Source organism: Neoarius graeffei, chromosome 16 (assembly GCF_027579695.1).
Source record: "Neoarius graeffei isolate fNeoGra1 chromosome 16, fNeoGra1.pri, whole genome shotgun sequence".
Taxonomy (NCBI): Eukaryota; Metazoa; Chordata; class Actinopteri; order Siluriformes; family Ariidae; genus Neoarius; species Neoarius graeffei.
In genome coordinates this window covers 55,552,350-55,570,871 of record NC_083584.1, presented here as the reverse complement: position 1 = coordinate 55,570,871, position 18,522 = coordinate 55,552,350, and the positions used below count along the sequence as shown (strand labels likewise).

Here is an 18,522-nt window from a genome sequence, read left to right as displayed (position 1 = left end):
CACACACATGCAACTCACCCATGCTGTGGGCACTGATTCCCCCCATACCATCACAGATGCTGGCTTTTGCACATTTCTCTGATAACAAACTGGACGATCATGTTCACCTTTGGTGCTGAGAACCCAACGTCCAGTTTTCCTGAAAACAAGCTGAAATGTGGACTCATCTGGCCACAGCACACATTTCCACTGTCTTTTGGTCCATCCGAGATGAGTTTGGGCCCAGAGAAATTGCGTTGTTTCTGCATAGAACTGATGAATGGCTTCCTCCTTGTGTAATCCAGTTTCAGGTTGCATTTCTGGATGCAGCAGCAGACTGTGTTAAGTGACAGCAGTTTTCTGAAGTACTCCCAAGCCCATGTAGCTATATTTGTCATGTTAGCATGACAGTTTCTCAGGCAGTGAAGGTCATGCACATTCAACAGTGGTTTCTAACCTCACCCTTTACGCACTGAGATGTCTCCAAATTCCCTGACTCTTTTCACAATATTATATTCTGTAGAGTTTGAAAAACCTAAATTCTTGTGTTGAGAAATTTTCTTTTTGAATAGACTAATAATTCACTCATGAATTTTGGCACAAAGGACTGAGCCACACCCTATCCTTGCTTGCAAAGACTGAGCCTTTGGTGCTGCTCCTTTAATACCCAATCATGTTACCAGTTAACCTGCTTATTGTGGAATCTTCCAAAATGGTGTTACTTGACTATCCTCTAAACTTTTCAGTCTTATTTTGCCTCTGTCCCAACTTTTTTTGAATGTGTTGTAGGCATCAAATTCTAACTTCATTCCTAGACAGATTTGTTTGAGTAGATGAAAGTAATGATGTGTTAGACAAGTATGAAATAGGCTTCTGACAAGTAAATATAAAAGGGCTAATACTTGCAGGTTTAAATGAAGGCAGTCAAACCTCAGTGCTAAGAGAATAATGGCTTAATAAATGCACAAAATCCTCTACAAAGTAGCATCACTCCACTGAAAGGCTCAGTATTATAAAATTACATTTCTTTAAACATAGGATTGAATGTGGAGATGTTACACTCCCAGCACTTTAACTAAAAATGTTATTGCTTGGAATCAGTTACATTAATGAATTGGAGTCAGATAATTAACTTAAATTTTACAAACCAGTCAGATCATTACATCGTAATACACAGGTTTAACCTTCACCTACATCCATTTCCAGCATCACTCAGTGCGTTTACATGCACATAGAGAAAATCGAATTTCTGCCGTTGCTCGACTGAAATCGAAGTTCTAAATGGCATGGAAACACCTTAGCTAGGCTGAAATTGAACCGAACTTGATTTCTCGTAATCGAGCTACACGACCTAGATTATGCGATTTTTGCCGAGCTACTTAGTGCACGTATACCCTATCGAGCTACGTAGTCCAGCTACTTACTTCAGCACTGCCCCTTCCGGAAGTGACGAGTGACGAGACCACAAGCGGGAAACACAACAGCCTCGGTCGGAAAAAAAAAAAAAAAACAGCCTCGGTCGGCATGACACGTCACCTTAGCCGCCCACTTTATTAGGAACACTTCTGTTCGTGCATACAAACTACAAACACTCTTCTTAGAGTTTAGAGTTTATTTTATTTTTAAAAGGGACAGTGTACAAATTAAACATTATCCTTGTGGGAAGGACAGATGTCTGTACCAGGTTATAGCAGTACATGCTAATTTCCGCCTGTAGTCCCTTGGCAGGTGGATGTAATAAAAAGATAAATAAAATGTACAGGAAATGTCATCAAATCTGTCATTAGAGCAATTTGTAGTGATTTAGACCAGTAAAATTTCTTGTGAACACGGAACTGATAACTTTGTTTATACTCTTGAGTAGCTCTTCTTCATGATGACAACCGGAAGTGTACCAACACGATGGGGCGTGTAGCGCCACCTGTGGCTCGGGTGCACAATGTACCTCACACAATAGCTCGATTTCTTTGTGTGCATGTAGGATTGGATTTCTCTGGCACCCCTGCTGGGACCCTTTGCTCGATTACCGACAGCAGCTCGATTTGGATGTGCATGTAAACATACTGACTCAGTCTGCATGTGGATCAGTGCCCAGATGCATTAGTTTTGGACAGGCTAAACTGGGCCAAATTAGTTACATCAGTTTGTCCTCTGTTTCCCATTCATTAACCAACGATGAGTAAGAGCTCTGATATTATGCCCATCTCACTGCGGAGGATAAGCATTCTTCATGCTTCCCAAAGCCCAGCGCTCTCAGGAGGTCAGTGCACAAGCCTGTTGATCATTAACATGCTGCTATGTCAGGTGGAACATGGGCAGAAATATTTAACCTCCAACTTCTGGATTATGGAATTACAGAATTACAACATAACCTTTTGGAATGGACTCATCGATTTAGCTGCTTTGAGCAGACCCGAAGCCTGTAACTTCACTACACTAACAGCTTATGGAGCTTGACTATAAAATCTTGCTTGACTGCTGAAGCCTGACTGCTGCATGTGTCCATGTACATGATGACTGGAGAAGTTCTCAATATTACACAGAATGGATAAAACACTGGGATAAAAGTGAGCCCAATTTTACTCCAGGACACATGTGAGCTCAGAAGCGCTCCTGTTTCTCCCTGATGTGCTTCTTCTTCCTCATCATGCTTTTGCCCTGGACATTTTCTCTATTCTGGACTGGAAACTTCACAACACATGCATCTCATCTCATCTCATTATCTCTAGCCGCTTTATCCTGTTCTACAGGGTCGCAGGCAAGCTGGAGCCTATCCCAGCTGACTACAGGCGAAAGGCGGGGTACACCCTGGACAAGTCGCCAGGTCATCACAGGGCTGACACATAGACACAGACAACCATTCACACTCACATTCACACCTACGGTCAATTTAGAGTCACCAGTTAACCTAACCTGCATGTCTTTGGACTGTGGGGGAAACCGGAGCACCTGGAGGAAACCCACGCGGACACGGGGAGAACATGCAAACTCCACACAGAAAGGCCCTCGCCGGCCATGGGGCTCGAACCTGGACCTTCTTGCAGTGAGGCGACAGCGCTAACCACTACACCACCGTGCCACCCCAACACATGCATTACTTATTTAATTCCCTTGATGTGCAGTTCTAAACCATCTCTTTAAATCATCAGGATCATGGAGACAAAATGCCTGCAGCTCAGTGCAGAGCTAACATTCATGTTTTACACCATCCAGAGCTTCCATGTCAGAATTTTCTGGAGCTCTATTTTCCAGTGTTTCCACATTTTATGTTGCATTTAAATGCATAAAACTTTTCTTAGGCTTGTGTAGAAACTTTCCAGGGGCAAATTTTTCCATACTCTTGAAAGACTAAAAATACTCCTCCAGAGCAGGAAACAGGTCTATGCTATACATCACCACATTTGCAAAACTTCAAATAGTTGTTCAGAGATGCAAAACCCCAAGATGCAACAGCTTGAAGGATGCAATACAAGACACATTTACACTATACAGCCAAAACTATGTGCACCCCCGACCATGACACCCATATGTGTTTCTTCCCCAAAAATTTGGAAGCATGACGATTCCCCTGTACACAAAGTGAGCTCCATGAAGACATGGCGTGTGAAGGTTGGAGTGAAGAACTCGACAGACCCCTGACTGAACTCAACCCCACTGAACACCTTTTGGATGAACTGGAACCTCAACATCACAACATCAGTGTCTGATCTCATTAATGCTCTTATAGCTGAGCTGAATGAACACAAATCCCCAGAGCCACACCCCAAAATCTAGTGGAAAACCTTCCACAGAAGAGTGGAGCTTATTATAACAGCAAAGGTGAATAAATCTGGAATGAGATGTTCAACAAGGATATATGGATATGATGGTGAGGTGACCAGAAACCTTTCGCCATATAGTGTACATTTAAATAATATTGGCTGGCTTTGAGTGGTCTATCAGATATATTCCATTCAGCTAGCATGATACTGAATGAGCCAAAGATGAGTAGCTCAATGGAATACATCTGATATACCACGAAAAAAAGCCAGCCAATATTATTATTATTATTATTATTATTATTATTATACAGTACATACACACTCTCTTCATATCAGTATTCTTGAAGGCCAACGCAAGCTTACCTGTGACTTGGTGCTGTTAGCACGGCAGTCCAGTTACCTTCTAGCCAGCCATAGTGTTAGCGCAGGCCAATGCCTGAGCAGCCAAGCCGAATATTACTATTATTATTATTTTCCCTTTGTAATTTACTTAGTTACTTTTAAAATCAACATCACCAACTACACACAATGGAGCAACCTGGCAGCCAAAATTATCTCAAAATCTTCTGCTTTTAATGAAGCAAACCTCATGGCCATGTTTATTTACAAACTGTCACAGTCACTCGCTAGCATGGAATTTTTACATCTCCGACGTGTCCCTTTTCCAGTTTTCGATATCCGTTGGTATGTTTTTCTCTTGTAAATATGCATGAAGATATAATGACATTTTGGTAGCCTTTTAGGTGTTCAGCGCGTATTTAGTTTCAGTTTATTTATTTACTTGGTGCTTAAACCGAGCACTGGATTAACCCCGTCTTCTCTCCTTCCCAGCCGACAAAGAAATGATTGTGTGCATGCACAGCACAAAAGTTGTCATTGGATCGTCACATGAGCGCCGATGTGTGACGTCATGTTGTCCTGACAACGTGCAATATTATAACAATATTGCATGCTCATTCTCTATTGGGGAGAGTGGCGTAATGCATGGAAGATAAGCGATATGATAACAATATTACATGCCATCAATAAACCCACTAGAAGGGAATAGAATATATGTTTTTATTCCATGGAAAAAGTGGCCCGTATGTATAATAATATGTTATACATTATATTTTACACAGAACACTGTACATCGAACAGTCCTACTTACACTTCAGCTTCTGGTTTGCCTGAACAGTTTCACACCATGACATTAGTAGATAAAATGACTACGTTTATGCTAAATCACAGACTTATTTGCATTTATTTTTGCAATGCAAATCACTCAGGAAGGACAGCTGTAATGTGGCAGTAAAGCCAGTTGTATAGGCGCTAGCATGTGTGCTGCTCCATGTGCTTAGCAACGTAAACACAGGTACCCTAGCAAGGACTGTGCATGCCTCACTTCCTGAATGTTTATCCACATAGCAGATCACATCAACGTTCCTGCTCACTTCTGAAACACCCACCACACACACACACACACACGTGTGCAACACATCTTTCACCTGGCAATAAAACATGACAGCCATGTGATACACCCTGGAAGTGAAGCAGACTGACAGGACAATAAAAGCTTTGTACTTTGAGGCTGCATGCAATGATTATGGCTTGCTGCAGGAAGTGTGTGAGAGTGAGTGTGAGTGTGTGACTGAGCGAGGGAGGTTCCCTCCGTTTCCATGACATCAGTACATTGAACACAACACAGGGAACTCTCAGCTCTCCTGTCTGTTATTATTATTATTATTATTATTATTATTATGAAAGTAACAACTAACTCCTTTGGCTCTTCTGTGTGATAGCAAGCAGTGACTCGAATGTCAATAAATCCCTTTTGTTTGGCCAGAACAGCTGCAGCAACGTCTCAGTGTGCATGTAAGACAAGCAAGTGTCCAAAAATGTGGGTTTCTACGTATTTTCGGAGATATTTACATCCCCATCATCACACCTACAAAAGTCTAAAAAAAAGCTTCAAATCCAAAGGTAAAGTCATAGTGCAGTATCGAGAACATCTAATCAACACTATTATACAGCAAATCCCAAAAGTCCAGCACATCATATCATAGGTACCGGGATAAGCAGTGCACATGCATGTCACTGTGCATTTAAATACAGACACACACCCAATCAACCGGATATGGTAGGTAAATTGTGTATTCCCAGAGATTTGTACAGTGCACTGTATGTGAGGAGGAGGGGGAGGGAGGGGGACACAAGAGGCTGTGTGACACAACTGGCCCCTCTCATCTATTCATGCACCACTCAGAGAAATTCAACAGTTTCATTTTTGATCAGAAATGAAATCAGAAGCCACAAAAGTGTTCATTGTGCCCTGCCTGAGGACCTGCTTACCTTTGAGGTTTTTGGGGTTGTTCTGCTTGGTACGTGGCATTTTTCTTTCTCCCGTCTGGTCTGGCTCATTCAGTTACACATTGTAGGGCAGGACGCTGGCTAGAACACAGATGTTCCCAGAAATTCACTGAGGCCAGAAACTCCTGGCCTACAAGCAAAAGACACACAAATAAAAATATCTGCCTCAGGAAACATACACAAAAAGATTTCAATCAGAATCAGGCTGTGACTGAATACACGTGGAAGTCTGAGATGAACAGTTTTGTGAGTGGTGCAGTTTTCCTTTACATGCTGTGGGCACTCACTCTTTATTTTTCTCTATATGACAAACTAAGAGAGGACTTATCAGTGTCTGCCTCTACTGGTCAATGCTGGAAAGTGCGACTCAGAAATGAGAACACTGGTCTCCACCTCAGCATTCATCTCTGCTGCTTGTTATTCTTGGGAATGCTAGCTGAATGCCATGTACAAGTGAGACACACACATACACACCTGCTTTACGCACTGGCAAAAACGCAGCTCATACTGACGAAGAACACTAACAATGTTCTTTTATCTCTGGAATCGTGCCTATTAATGCTACAGGAGAGGTTTCTATCTCCATGTGTAAAGGTTTAAATCCCTCAAAACCCATGAGTCAAACACAGCCTCATTTCACAAACTTTGAAGACAAAACAATGAAAAAGCCTTTAGAGCACTACTGCTTAACATTTTCACACATCCATCATTCACAGCAGATCTGTAGTGTAGCGAACGTCTGCATTCTGCATGTGCAGATTCACATCTCACAGCACTGAAACCCGGGTTAAATCCAACACCGACCTGCTGAAAGGATTCAGAAACCCAACAGGGGTTGGTCAGGCCAGGAATTAAATATCAGAGGCGACGAGGAAATATATTAAATAAATCAAATCAGTGTGTGTTCTGTACAATTCGGCTGAGAACAACAACACGTTGGATTTTGAGTTGATGGCACACTACAGTCGGAAAGGTGATGGTACGAATTATTTTTAACCACAATCTTCTATCAACTAATCTTAATACGGTGAAATATTTAAAACTAAAGGAGCTCATTTGTTTGGGTTTTAACTACATTTCATTTCTGGCCAAACTGTTGCTTTCAGTTTCTCACAGTCTGTATGTAGTGGTGCACAGGGAACGTCTGTGCAAGACGGATAAACAACAGAAACAGGAAAAGGGAAGGGGGCGTGGTGTTTGTGCGAAATGTAAATCAACCTCAACCTTTAAAAAAAAAAAAAAATAACCACAACATTTCAAAATGCCAAAACTAAACTTTACTTAGCAACAGCATGAGACATCAATGCAAATTCAACCCACAGCTGTGCTTGGTAAATCGAGCAACTAATAACACCAGCTTCTGAGCACCGTATACCCCATCAACACAGTACACCAGCTTAGCACCTCCCTATACCCCCATTAGCACTGCACACTGTACACCATAATATGTATAAATGGATGCATTTATATACACCAGCCTCATCTAACTGGCAGAGGAGCCACCGTTGCAATTATTTGTAATGATAATCTCAGCGTCACACAAAAAAACCTGGTCATAAATTCAATGCGTTTGAAGGTCTTTGCACTAACATCGAAAAGTCAGTATACTAACATTTATAAAGGTTACAAATGTTAGTTTATAATTATAACTATATATATTAAAAATATTAATTTATTCTAATATATTGAGGATATTACAGTGGTACAAAGACATGAAGTTTATCTTCGAGTGATGAATGTACATATTCATGAGTGAGCGAAGCAAACAAGTAAAATATTTTTCAGCATGAGAAGATAAACTTCATATCTTCAAGCCAACATGTAATTTTTATTTTTTTTTATTACATAGACACATTCACAAACAAAAACTAAGCAAGTTCATCAAAACAATTTATCAATATCCACACGAGTGAGGATATTGGAAAATATATGTTACTCGATGTCCCGGATGTAGTTCGTATGAAAAATACAAGTGGCGTATTTCCCAGTAAAACACATATGTCTATATAATAAATAAAGTATATATTATAATTATAACATTATAACATGTTACAATGTTGTTAGTACACAAAAAACCACTAAGTATTCCCAGTCGATTACACTAATTGTTATTTACAAACCACCCCAGGGCCATACTCTAAATTTATTTTTGAATTTGTGGATTTCATCTCAAATCTGGTTGTTTCTTCAGACAAATCCTTCACTGATGGAGACTTTAATATAATTTTTCCCCTTTGGTTTTCTTTTTGTGATTGTATGGTTTGATGTTTTTTTCTTTGTTTGAATGCTTTGTCCATAGGTTATGGTGTAGCTCCGGACCCTGTTCTGGGCATTGGTTTCCTTCAGGCCCTGGTCCACCATGGGTGATGCCTGTGCTCCTCACTGTGGACTGCAGTGAGCTCATTGCTCTTTTTAACATTGGAGTCGTCCAGCGCTCTGCGCGGTGGTGCTTCTGTGCTTGGTGCAGTGTTCCAAGCGATGTTGCCCAGTGGTGTCGCGGTGGCTGTACAGGCAGTTTGGGACATACCAACACTCTGTGCGGTGTTGCTGCTGTGCTTGCTTTGTGGATCCATGGCACAGTGTTCTGAACAATGTTGCCCAGTGGCGTCGGGGCAGCTGTGCAGGCGGTGTGGGACATACGTTTATGCACCTTCTGGTGGGATTACAGACAGCTGTGTCACTTGAATTACATCCTGACCCTCTTTTGGTGGACTTTTTTTTTTGTAATTGTACAGCAACCTTGGGTGTGAGAAAGGGCGGTATATAAGTTGAACTTAATTATTATTATTATTATTATTATTATTATTATATGCACTTTGATAACCCAGAAGGCCCTCTGAAAACAGCATTCGTGTCCATTCTATATTCAGCAGGGTTTAATCAGAACGTCATAGGACCTACTCATAATGGTGGTCACACCCTCGATCAAATACTAATATTCGGGTTAAATATAGAAACTATAGTCACATTTCCATTGTCTGAAGCTACCTCAGATCATTATCTCATCTTATTCAAAATATGTTTGAGCAATAATATATGCACTTCACCATGCTACTGTGTTAAAACATACATTCATGTCAACTACTTCACAAAGTTTTATCAACAGTCTCCCAGAGTTATCAACTTTGATTGAATCACCATCAGACCCCACAGGACTTGATCAGGCAACTGAATGCTTAGAGTCAATGTTCCACTATACTTCAGATAATTTAGCTCCACTTAAAAGAAAATCGATTAGAGGGAAAAAAAAACTAGCAACTTGGTATAACAATTACACTTGGACCTTAAAACAGACCACTCAAAAATTAATGTTAAATGTCATCAAACAAAATTGGTAGTTTTCCAATTAGCATGGAAGGAGAGCCTCCTAAAGTATAGAAAAGCTCTTAGTGCTGCTAGATCAATACATCTCTTCATCCTAACAGAGGATAACAAAAATAATCCTAGATACTTAATACTGTAGCAAAATTAACCAAGAAAAAGACCACTATAGACACATGCATACCTACAATATGTAGTAGCAACGACTTCATGATTTTTTTCAATGACAAAATTGAAAATATATGACAAAAAAAAATTCAAACTCCTAATTTAAGGCCAGACAATTTAAGTAACCCTGCAGTTAATAATATAACTGTATCAGCTCAGCAATTCGAATTTTTTTACTCCCCTCAGAGAGATTTAACTAACTTCATTAATTTCTACATCAAAAGCTTCAACTTGTGTAGTAGATGCCTTACCTACACGACTCTTCAAACAGGTAATACCAGAAGCAATCAATCTCTTCTAAAGATAATCAATCTTAGCACAGAGACAGCACTGGTTAAAGTAGCAAATGACCCACTGTTGGCCTCTGATCAGGGCTGTGTCTCCCTGCTTGTATTGTTTGACCTTCGTGCAGCCTTTGACACCACTGATCATTCCATTCACCTGAATAGACTAGAAAATGTTGTGGGAGTTATGGGAATGGCCCTCTCCTGGCTCAGGTCTTATTTAACTGATCACTATCAGTTTGTTGATGTAAATGGTGATTTTTCAATGTATACTAAGTGAAGGTTTGGTGTGCTACGAGATTCTGTCTTAGGCCCACTGCTTTTTTCTTATATGTTACCTCTGGGTAATATTATTCATATTAACTTTCACTGTTATGCTGATGGCACACAGTTGTATGTTTCTGCAAAGCCAGATGAGAGACACCAGCTTACTAAAATTGAGGATTGTGTAATGGACATTAGACACTGGATGCTTATTAAATTCCTTTTACTGAACTCTGACAAGACAGAAGTACTTGCACTAGGACCACATGCAGCTAGAAGTAGGTTTTATGATGACATAGTAACTCTGGGTGGCCTTTCTGTTTCTTCACATGCAGCAATAAAAGACCTCAGGGTTATCACTGACTCCAGTCTTTCATTTGAAACTCATATCAATAACATTATCCGGATAGCTTTCTTTCATCTCAGAAATATTGCTAAGATAAGAAACATAATGTTACTTCACAATGCAGAAAAACTAGTTCATGCTTTTGTTACCTCTAGGTTGGATTATTGTAATGCCTTACTGTCTGGATGTTCCAGTAGGAGCATAAATAAGCTCCAGTTAGTTCAAAATGCAGCAGCAAGAGTCCTTACTAAAAATAGAAGATATGACCACATCACCCGTATCTTATCCACATAGCATTGGCTCCCAATCAAATTTCACATTGATTATAAAATACTACTATTGACCTATAAAGCACTGAATGGCCTCGCATCACAGTACCTGAGTGAACTTCTGGTCCTTTATGATCTGCCACACCTACTTAGAGCAAAAGGTGCAGGCCATTTGCAGAACTGAAGGATGCCTCTATTCTTCATTTATTCAAAAGGAAAGGTAATCGCAAAGTGTGTGACAACCATTGAGGGATTTCCTTGCTTGGCCTAGCTGGCAAAACACTTGCAAGAGTAATGCTTAATCGGCTTAACTGAGCAAGGCCACCATCCTGAAACTCAATGCGGTTTTCGGAAGGGTAAAGGCACAGTGGACATGATCTTTGCTGCACATCAGTTGCAGAAGAAATGCCTTGAGCAACATAGCCAGCTCTATACAACGTTTGTGGACCTCACGAAAGCATTTGATCCTCTTAGCCGAGACGGACTGTGGAAAATCATGGCGAAATTTGGGTGTCCAGAGATGTTTATCACCATGGTTAGACAGTTTCATGACAGTATGACAGTGAGAGTGCTTGACAATGGTGAAAGTTCAGGCTCTTTCCCTGTGACTAATGGAGTTAAACAGGACTGTGTTTTAGCACCTACTTTGTTCAGTATGGTGTTTGTAGCCATGTTATCAGATGCTTTCGACAGTGGTGATCTTGGAAGCCTGGTCAGGTACAGAACTGACAGAAACTTATTTAACCTTCTTCATCTCCAAGCTATCACCAAGGTCAAGGAGACTGTGCTGAGAGACTATGCTTCCTGTTTGCTTAATACCCACACAGAAGCAGAGATGCAGACCACAATGGACAGCTTTTCATCTGCATGTAACAATTTTGGTCTTAGAATCAACATAAACAAAACCAAAATCATGTTTCAGCCAGCACCCAATCAGCCTTATGTTGAACCATCAATATCTGTAAACAGACAGAAGCTTAAGGCTGTTCACAAATTTACTGATTTTGGTAGCATGCTCTCCAAAGATGTCATCAATGAGGTTAGCTGTAGAATAGTAAAGGCCAGTGTAAGCTTTGGAAAACTCCACCCATCTGTATGGGATTGTAGAGGTATCAGCACTGCAACCATGATTAAATTGTACTAAGCAGTTGTCCTAACTACCTTGTTGTATGGGTGCGAAACTTGGACCGTATACAGCAGACATGCATGAAAGTTGAACCACTTCCACCTAAGCTGTCTACATAGACTCATGCAGATCAAATGGCAGGACAAAATCCCAGGCACTGAAGTCCTAGCCACTGCAAAGTTGCCCTCAGTTCACTACTGAAGCAACAGCAAAATTAGGTGGGCAGGACACATCTGCAGAATGTCTGATGATCGCATACAAAAAAAAAATTTGCTATATGGGGAACTGAAGTCTGGCAAGCGTTCATGTGGTGGTCAGCACAAACATTTCAAGGATACTCTGAAGAATTCTCTGAAGTCATTTGACATCAACACTGATAAAGAGAAAACTGCTCAAGATTATCATACTTGGTGCAGACAATTAGTCTGGGAGCTGCTCACAGTGAAGAGAAATGCAAAGCTGATGCAGAGGAAAAGCGACACCTATGTAAGGAGCGTTCAGCCAGTACCACCATCCCCACAGTAGCTACTCACACTTGCCCAACTTGTGGGAGACTAGTTTTGTGCTAAGATGGGCCTCATCAGCCATCTACGCAAGCACAGCAGATAATACCAAGGGTGTCAGTGGTCATCACCCCTGTGACAGACGCACATGATTTGTTGGTGCTTCATATAGTGAAGGTTACATCAGGGGGCAGAGCCTTTTCTTCCAAAGCCCCACAGTTATGGAACAGCCTTCCAAGTAGTGTTCAGGACTGAGACAGAGTCTCAGTGTTTAAGTCTAGGCTGAAAACATATCTTTTTAGTCAAGCCTTTTGTGACTAGCTTTTTTGGTAAAGGAGTAGATCTGGAAGATCCTCAGGCATAGAATGTTTTGGTAAACTGGGATGTATGGATGCTGTTCTCCTCCCCCGACACACACACGTTCACTCAGGTTTGTTGATGGTGGAGTAGCTGCTGCTTTAAAGGGGAACTCAAGTAATTTTTAAACTTGCTTTATTTCTTAATTAACGTGTTATTCAATTACGTTTTTGGTTTTAGTAACCTTATATCGTGACCTGTACTGGCAACTAATTGCAATTAAATATTATACTTATTGGCCTATTCAGTTTTTAGCCATGTTGGATTTAATTCGTTTGGTCCATGGCAGGTGTCACTTATCCGCACGATCTTCATGAGACATGTGCAAGACTTTGAAACGTGAAGTGTCAGACAGGGGTCAGTGCCACTGTTTTGAAAACTGTTTTCCAAACGAAATATTGCACAAAAACGAGTTTAAATGACGATTACTGCCTACTTTTTTCAAACTTTCCTGATTGCTATCAAAACAAACAAAACTTCCAGCTTGATTACATCAGCATTCGAAAGAGGGCACGCGCGTCTTTTGACAACGTTGGCAGATGTTGGTCACTTTGATTTCCGCTGTACGTTTTACTTCCGTCCTACAATGTCTTGCACAGGTCTCAACGAATCTTGTTTACAGCCACTGCTTTGACATATGGACTGATATATTACATAGCATATTTCAAACACTCATAACTTGCTATAGCAGTGACAAAATAGCTATCAAAAATGCATTCCTATATTTCATAAAATGAGATAAATAGAATTTTGATAATAAAAAAAAAATTGCCTTCAGTTCTCCTTTAAGTCCCAGGGCTGACTGTGTTACCTTCTGGCTTTCCCTTTTAGTTATGCTGTCATAGTTAGTCTTGCCAGAGTCCCTGCTTGCACTCAGTGCAAAATGTATATGGTTCTTAGTCATTAGGTGACACCGGGCATACCTAACAACCTTTCTCTCTCTCTCTATTAAGTTACATCAGTCCTGAGATACCAGTGATGATGACCTGCTCTTTGGACCTCCCTGATCCATCTTGATGCCCTTATTCTGGCTGGAGTTCTCATCATTTGACTCCTGAGAGAATGGCTACATATGTCCAGTACAGCCCATAATCCATCCTGATGCTCTGCTTCTTGCTGAGGTTCTCATCGCTTCACTCCTGTGGAGAATGGCCTCATACGGACAGATACACTTCGATCTTCTAAATGGCTCTTACAGGTTTTGTTACGATGGCTGAGTACTGCAGTTGTCATGAACAGTTTTACACTCAAGTCTCCATCAATGAACAGTTGATATCTTCAACAAAATCATACCATTGCACTATGCTGTCTGCTGTCATTCAGGTTCAATGCCCGAACTGATAATCACATCATCAGTTTTTCATTGGCTTATCAGACACAAGGCACGCCACCACTCTTGCCGGAGCAGTTGGGGGTTAGGTGCCTTGCTCAAGGGCACTTAAGCCAGTCCTGCTGGTCCAGGGAATTGAACCAGAAACATTGCACTATAGTACATTCATATTGCACATTTTTACATACTGTAAATATCTATCATATGATTATACCATTCCATACCCTGTAATTCCTCTACACTTATATTTGTATATTACACTTATGTTATTTAGGCGGCACGGTGGTGTAGTGGTTAGCGCTGTCGCCTCACAGCAAGAAGGTCCGGGTTCGAGCCCTGTGGCCGGCGAGGGCCTTTCTGTGTGGAGTTTGCATGTTTTCCCCGTGTCCGCATGGGTTTCCTCCGGGTGCTCCGGTTTCCCCCACAGTCCAAAGACATGCAGGTTAGGTTAACTGGTGACTCTAAATTGACCATAGGTGTGAATGGTTGTGTGTCTATTACCCCTTTTCCACCAAATCGGTTCCAGGGCTGGTTCGGGGCCAGTGCTGGTGCTGGTTCACAACTCGTTCAACTTGCGAGCCAGCTGAGAACCAGTTTGCTTTTCCATAGCTCGAGGTGCTAAGGGGAGCCACGTCATTACGTCAGTTACGTCGCTGCGTTTGCATAAACCTTGGCGCGAATATCGAAGCAACAACACGGAGAAGAAGCAGCAGCAACAACAGCAATAATAATGGATGACTTCGCGTTTGTACAGCTGCTGCTTCTCGGCGCTTAAAAATGGCGACCTTTTGCGGTCTTGTGATTGTTGTTGGTCTTAACAACTCTGCCCCTCTGCTGACATAAGCAGTTCTTTCCTCTGGCCCAGCAAAGAGCTGGTGCTAGCCTGGAACCGTTTTTTTCGGCCCCAGAGCCAGTTCTTTGTCAGTGGAAACAGAAAAACCAGCCCTGGAACTGCTTTGGTGGAAAAGGGGCATACACTCTAAAAAATGACACCATGTCTGAACTTAAACAATTGAGGTAACAATTTGCATCGGTCTTTTTAAGTATTCCCAACAAAGCAATTATTCAGTTCCGCTGACTCTTTTTTTAAAGTATGCTAAACTTAATTTCAGTTGACTTCTAAAAGCTTAGGTAGGTTGCACGAACTTAATTTTCCAAGTGCCAACTCAATTTGTTAACAAATTACTTAACAAATTTGAAAAAACTTAACAAGTTGGCACTTGGAAAATTAAGTTCGTGCAACCTACCTAAGCTTTTAGAAGTCAACTGAAATTAAGTTTAGCATACTTTAAAAAAAAGAGTCAGCGGAACTGAATAATTGCTTTGTTGGGAATACTTAAAAAGACCGATGCAAATTATTACCTCAATTGTTTAAGTTCAGACATGGTGTCATTTTTTAGAGTGTATGTATCAGCGGGCGGCACGGTGGTGTAGTGGTTAGCGCTGTCGCCTCACAGCAAGAAGGTCCTGGGTTCGAGCCCCGGGGCCAGCGAGGGCCTTTCTGTGTGGAGTTTGCATGTTCTCCCCGTGTCCGCGTGGGTTTCCTCCGGGTGCTCCGGTTTCCCCCACAGTCCAAAGACATGCAGGTTAGGTTAACTGGTGACTCTAAATTGACCGTAGGTGTGAATGTGAGTGTGAATGGTTGTCTGTGTCTATGTGTCAGCCCTGTGATGACCTGGCGACTTGTCCAGGGTGTACCCCGCCTTTCGCCCGTAGTCAGCTGGGATAGGCTCCAGCTTGCCTGCGACCCTGTAGAACAGGATAAAGCGGCTAGAGATAATGAGATGAGATGAGCACTTCTGGTTAGATGCAATCTGCATTTCGTTGCCTTGTACCTGTGACATGTGCAGTGACAAAGTTGAATCTAATCTAATCTAAAAAAAAAAAAAAACAGACTTCTCTATACCTCCATTAACATTATACCGACATCCTAATAACGTGCATCCCCTGACATTATTACATAACAGTGTCCTCATCACAGAGTGTGGGCGCGCGCGCGCGCGCACCATAACGTCATCTCGCAGCGCGCACGCGCAAACGAGCTTACTAGGACGAGCAAAGTCACAAATACTGCCTGGCACCCAGACAATAAACACTGACAAGAGAGGACTGCTGTGCACTGAATAAAACCCACATGAAGTCAGAGCCCGTATCAGGAAACACACTGACAGGACCTGCACAACTGCTTTATTACACACACACACACACACACACACACGATTTAAATGATTCCCGTTATCCTTCTCCATATAATAACATGTTCCTCATATTCATACTGAATGCTGTCGAGACAAAGAAAATCATGAACCAACTTGTAAGCAGATTAACATCCCGTCCTCCCAGAAGTGTATTAATAACGATCACACCGTTAACATGCGCAGTGCTGACAGCCGCACGTGCAAAACACCGGGCAACAATTCGTTTCTCACGTGACAGCGGCTGTAATCAGGAGTGAAGCGACTGCAGCAGCAGTGTGGAAGACACATGCACGCGCAGCAGAGGGAGGAGTCGGGGAAAACCCCTGCGAGTCCTCCGCAACAGGACGCCAAGAAAAGCGCACACATCCTCAAAGGCTGCAAACAAACAACCTGCAGGTAAACATCCAAAACACCGCATTCTAGAGGACCGGGACCGACCTGAGCTTACCCACCGTCCCGGAATGTTCCTTCAGCAACACTCGAGCTGTGCTGCTGCCTTCATAAACATCTCACACACACACAGAGAGAGAGAGAGAGAGAGAGCGCATTAAAATGCTGCAGACGTTTTCTCTCCAGCACTGAGGCGAGCTGCAAAACACGGGCCGGAAAAGAACTGCATGTCAATGTTATACTTCTACAGCATTCTGAACACGTTTCCAAATCCACAGGGGCTTTAATAGCGTGTCACAGTATTTGTATCCTATAATTTATTATTATGAAGCCGCAGAATTGTTGCTTATCCTCAGCAGGGAGTACTTACAGGTGCTGTTCTACCTGTCGGGGTGTTTTCTGCTCTCGTTCTCCTACACCTGACCGGTGAGAGGTAAAGGTCTGTGTTTCTTTCTTTTTCTCTCTCTGGAACTATTGCAGGAAACCGACAGGCCCTCTGACGTCAGCGGGGGTCCCGTCTCCGCCCCCCAGCCAAAGGAAGCGCAGTCAGGGGGGTTCGCGACACACGTCACAGAAAGTCTGAGTTCTCAGATCTTTTTGATCATTTAAGCGTCACTTTGCTTCGACTGTATAACCCACTGGTTCCTGAGGCACACCGGAAGCAGGCGACGTTGATGCTGGTCTGATGTGTGAATGCTTAAAGCGTGTCGTTGCTCGCGCGCCCTCTCAGCACTGGCCCCTTCAGTACACAGTTCAGGACTGGCGGTTTTCCCGGAGGTTCCTTGTTGTCAGGTCACGTTGTGTCCCGCAACTGGGCTTTCCCTTTACACACCTCACAACAACAGCAACAACAACAACCATCAGTCCAACAGGCTGCAGCCAGGGGCGATTCTAGTACCAGGATAGGGCTCAGACCCCAATCAGAATGTCATGCATACATACAGTGCCTTGCAATTAATAAATAATTATTTTTAATCACATGAGTTTTACACCACTAAAGTTTCTTTTAAGAAAATCTCATCTCATTATCTCTAGCTGCTTTATCCTGTTCTACAGGGTCGCAGGCAAGCTGGAGCCTATCCCAGCTGACTACGGGCGAAAGGCGGGGTACACCCTGGACAAGTCGCCAGGTCATCACAAGGCTGACACATAGACACAGACAACCATTCACACTCACATTCACACCTACGGTCAATTTAGAGTCACCAGTTAACCTAACCTGCATGTCTTTGGACGAAACCGGAGCACCCGGAGGAAACCCACGCGGACAACATGCAAACTCTACATAGAAAGGCCCTCGCCGGTCACAGGGCTCGAACCCGGACCTTCTTGCTGTGAGGCGACAGCGCTAACCACTACACCACCGTGCCGCCCCGCAATTCTAAATGAATAATCAGATTTCAATATAATACACTTGTGTTAGCGTGGACCCTTTGGTTAGTTCATGAAACCTGAGGCAAAGACTCGATCATGATGGCCAGAACTTCCCAAAGCTCTACCAGTTTTGTTGGAAGGCTGTGTTTTGTGTGCCAAACTGATCCTGTGGGTACTGAAACAGCTTTAACTGTTTAAGACCAGTGTCCTTGTCCCCTAAATCAAAATAAACATCTTGAAACCCTGCTGCTTGGGCTTGATTGTCAGTATGCTCCTCTCTCTCTCTCTCTCTCTCTCTCTCTCTCACACACACATACACACACCAGAAACTCCCTGTTCTTCTCTTCCCCCTTGTAATTTAAACAAATAGCATATGGTTAACAAGAAAGTGTTTTAATGAATATGTTCTGTACAAAAATAAATGTTTTAAAGTGTGCTTCTAGAAAGCATACACAGCATCCATGAAATGTATGTAAAATTATTATTATTATTATTATTATTAT

The 18,522-nt window shown here is 42.2% G+C and overlaps 1 protein-coding gene and 1 long non-coding RNA gene across 5 annotated transcripts in view; one reads left to right on the top strand and one right to left on the bottom strand.

The window, feature by feature from the left end:
* Window positions 1–17,313, bottom strand: part of hivep1 (HIVEP zinc finger 1) — a 114,312-nt gene extending 96,999 nt beyond the window's left edge. The window contains exons 1-2 of one of the 4 annotated variants that reach the window (XM_060943213.1): window positions 17,016–17,313; window positions 6,072–6,170 (exon numbers count right to left, since the gene is read on the bottom strand). In XM_060943213.1, the coding sequence (XP_060799196.1) occupies window positions 6,072–6,111 (40 nt within the window). In that variant the 5' untranslated portion in view covers window positions 6,112–6,170; window positions 17,016–17,313. Of the gene's footprint in view, window positions 1–6,071; window positions 6,220–16,369; window positions 16,497–16,693; window positions 16,713–17,015 lie in introns of those variants that run through there. The other 3 variants (XM_060943210.1, XM_060943212.1, XM_060943211.1) reach the window with 3 other exon arrangements.
* On the top strand, window positions 16,409–18,265 carry LOC132900876 (uncharacterized). Its single transcript, XR_009656815.1, has 2 exons — window positions 16,409–16,651; window positions 17,126–18,265. It is a non-coding gene; the product is annotated as an uncharacterized LOC132900876 (long non-coding RNA).
* The last annotated feature ends 257 nt before the right edge of the window (window positions 18,266–18,522 follow it).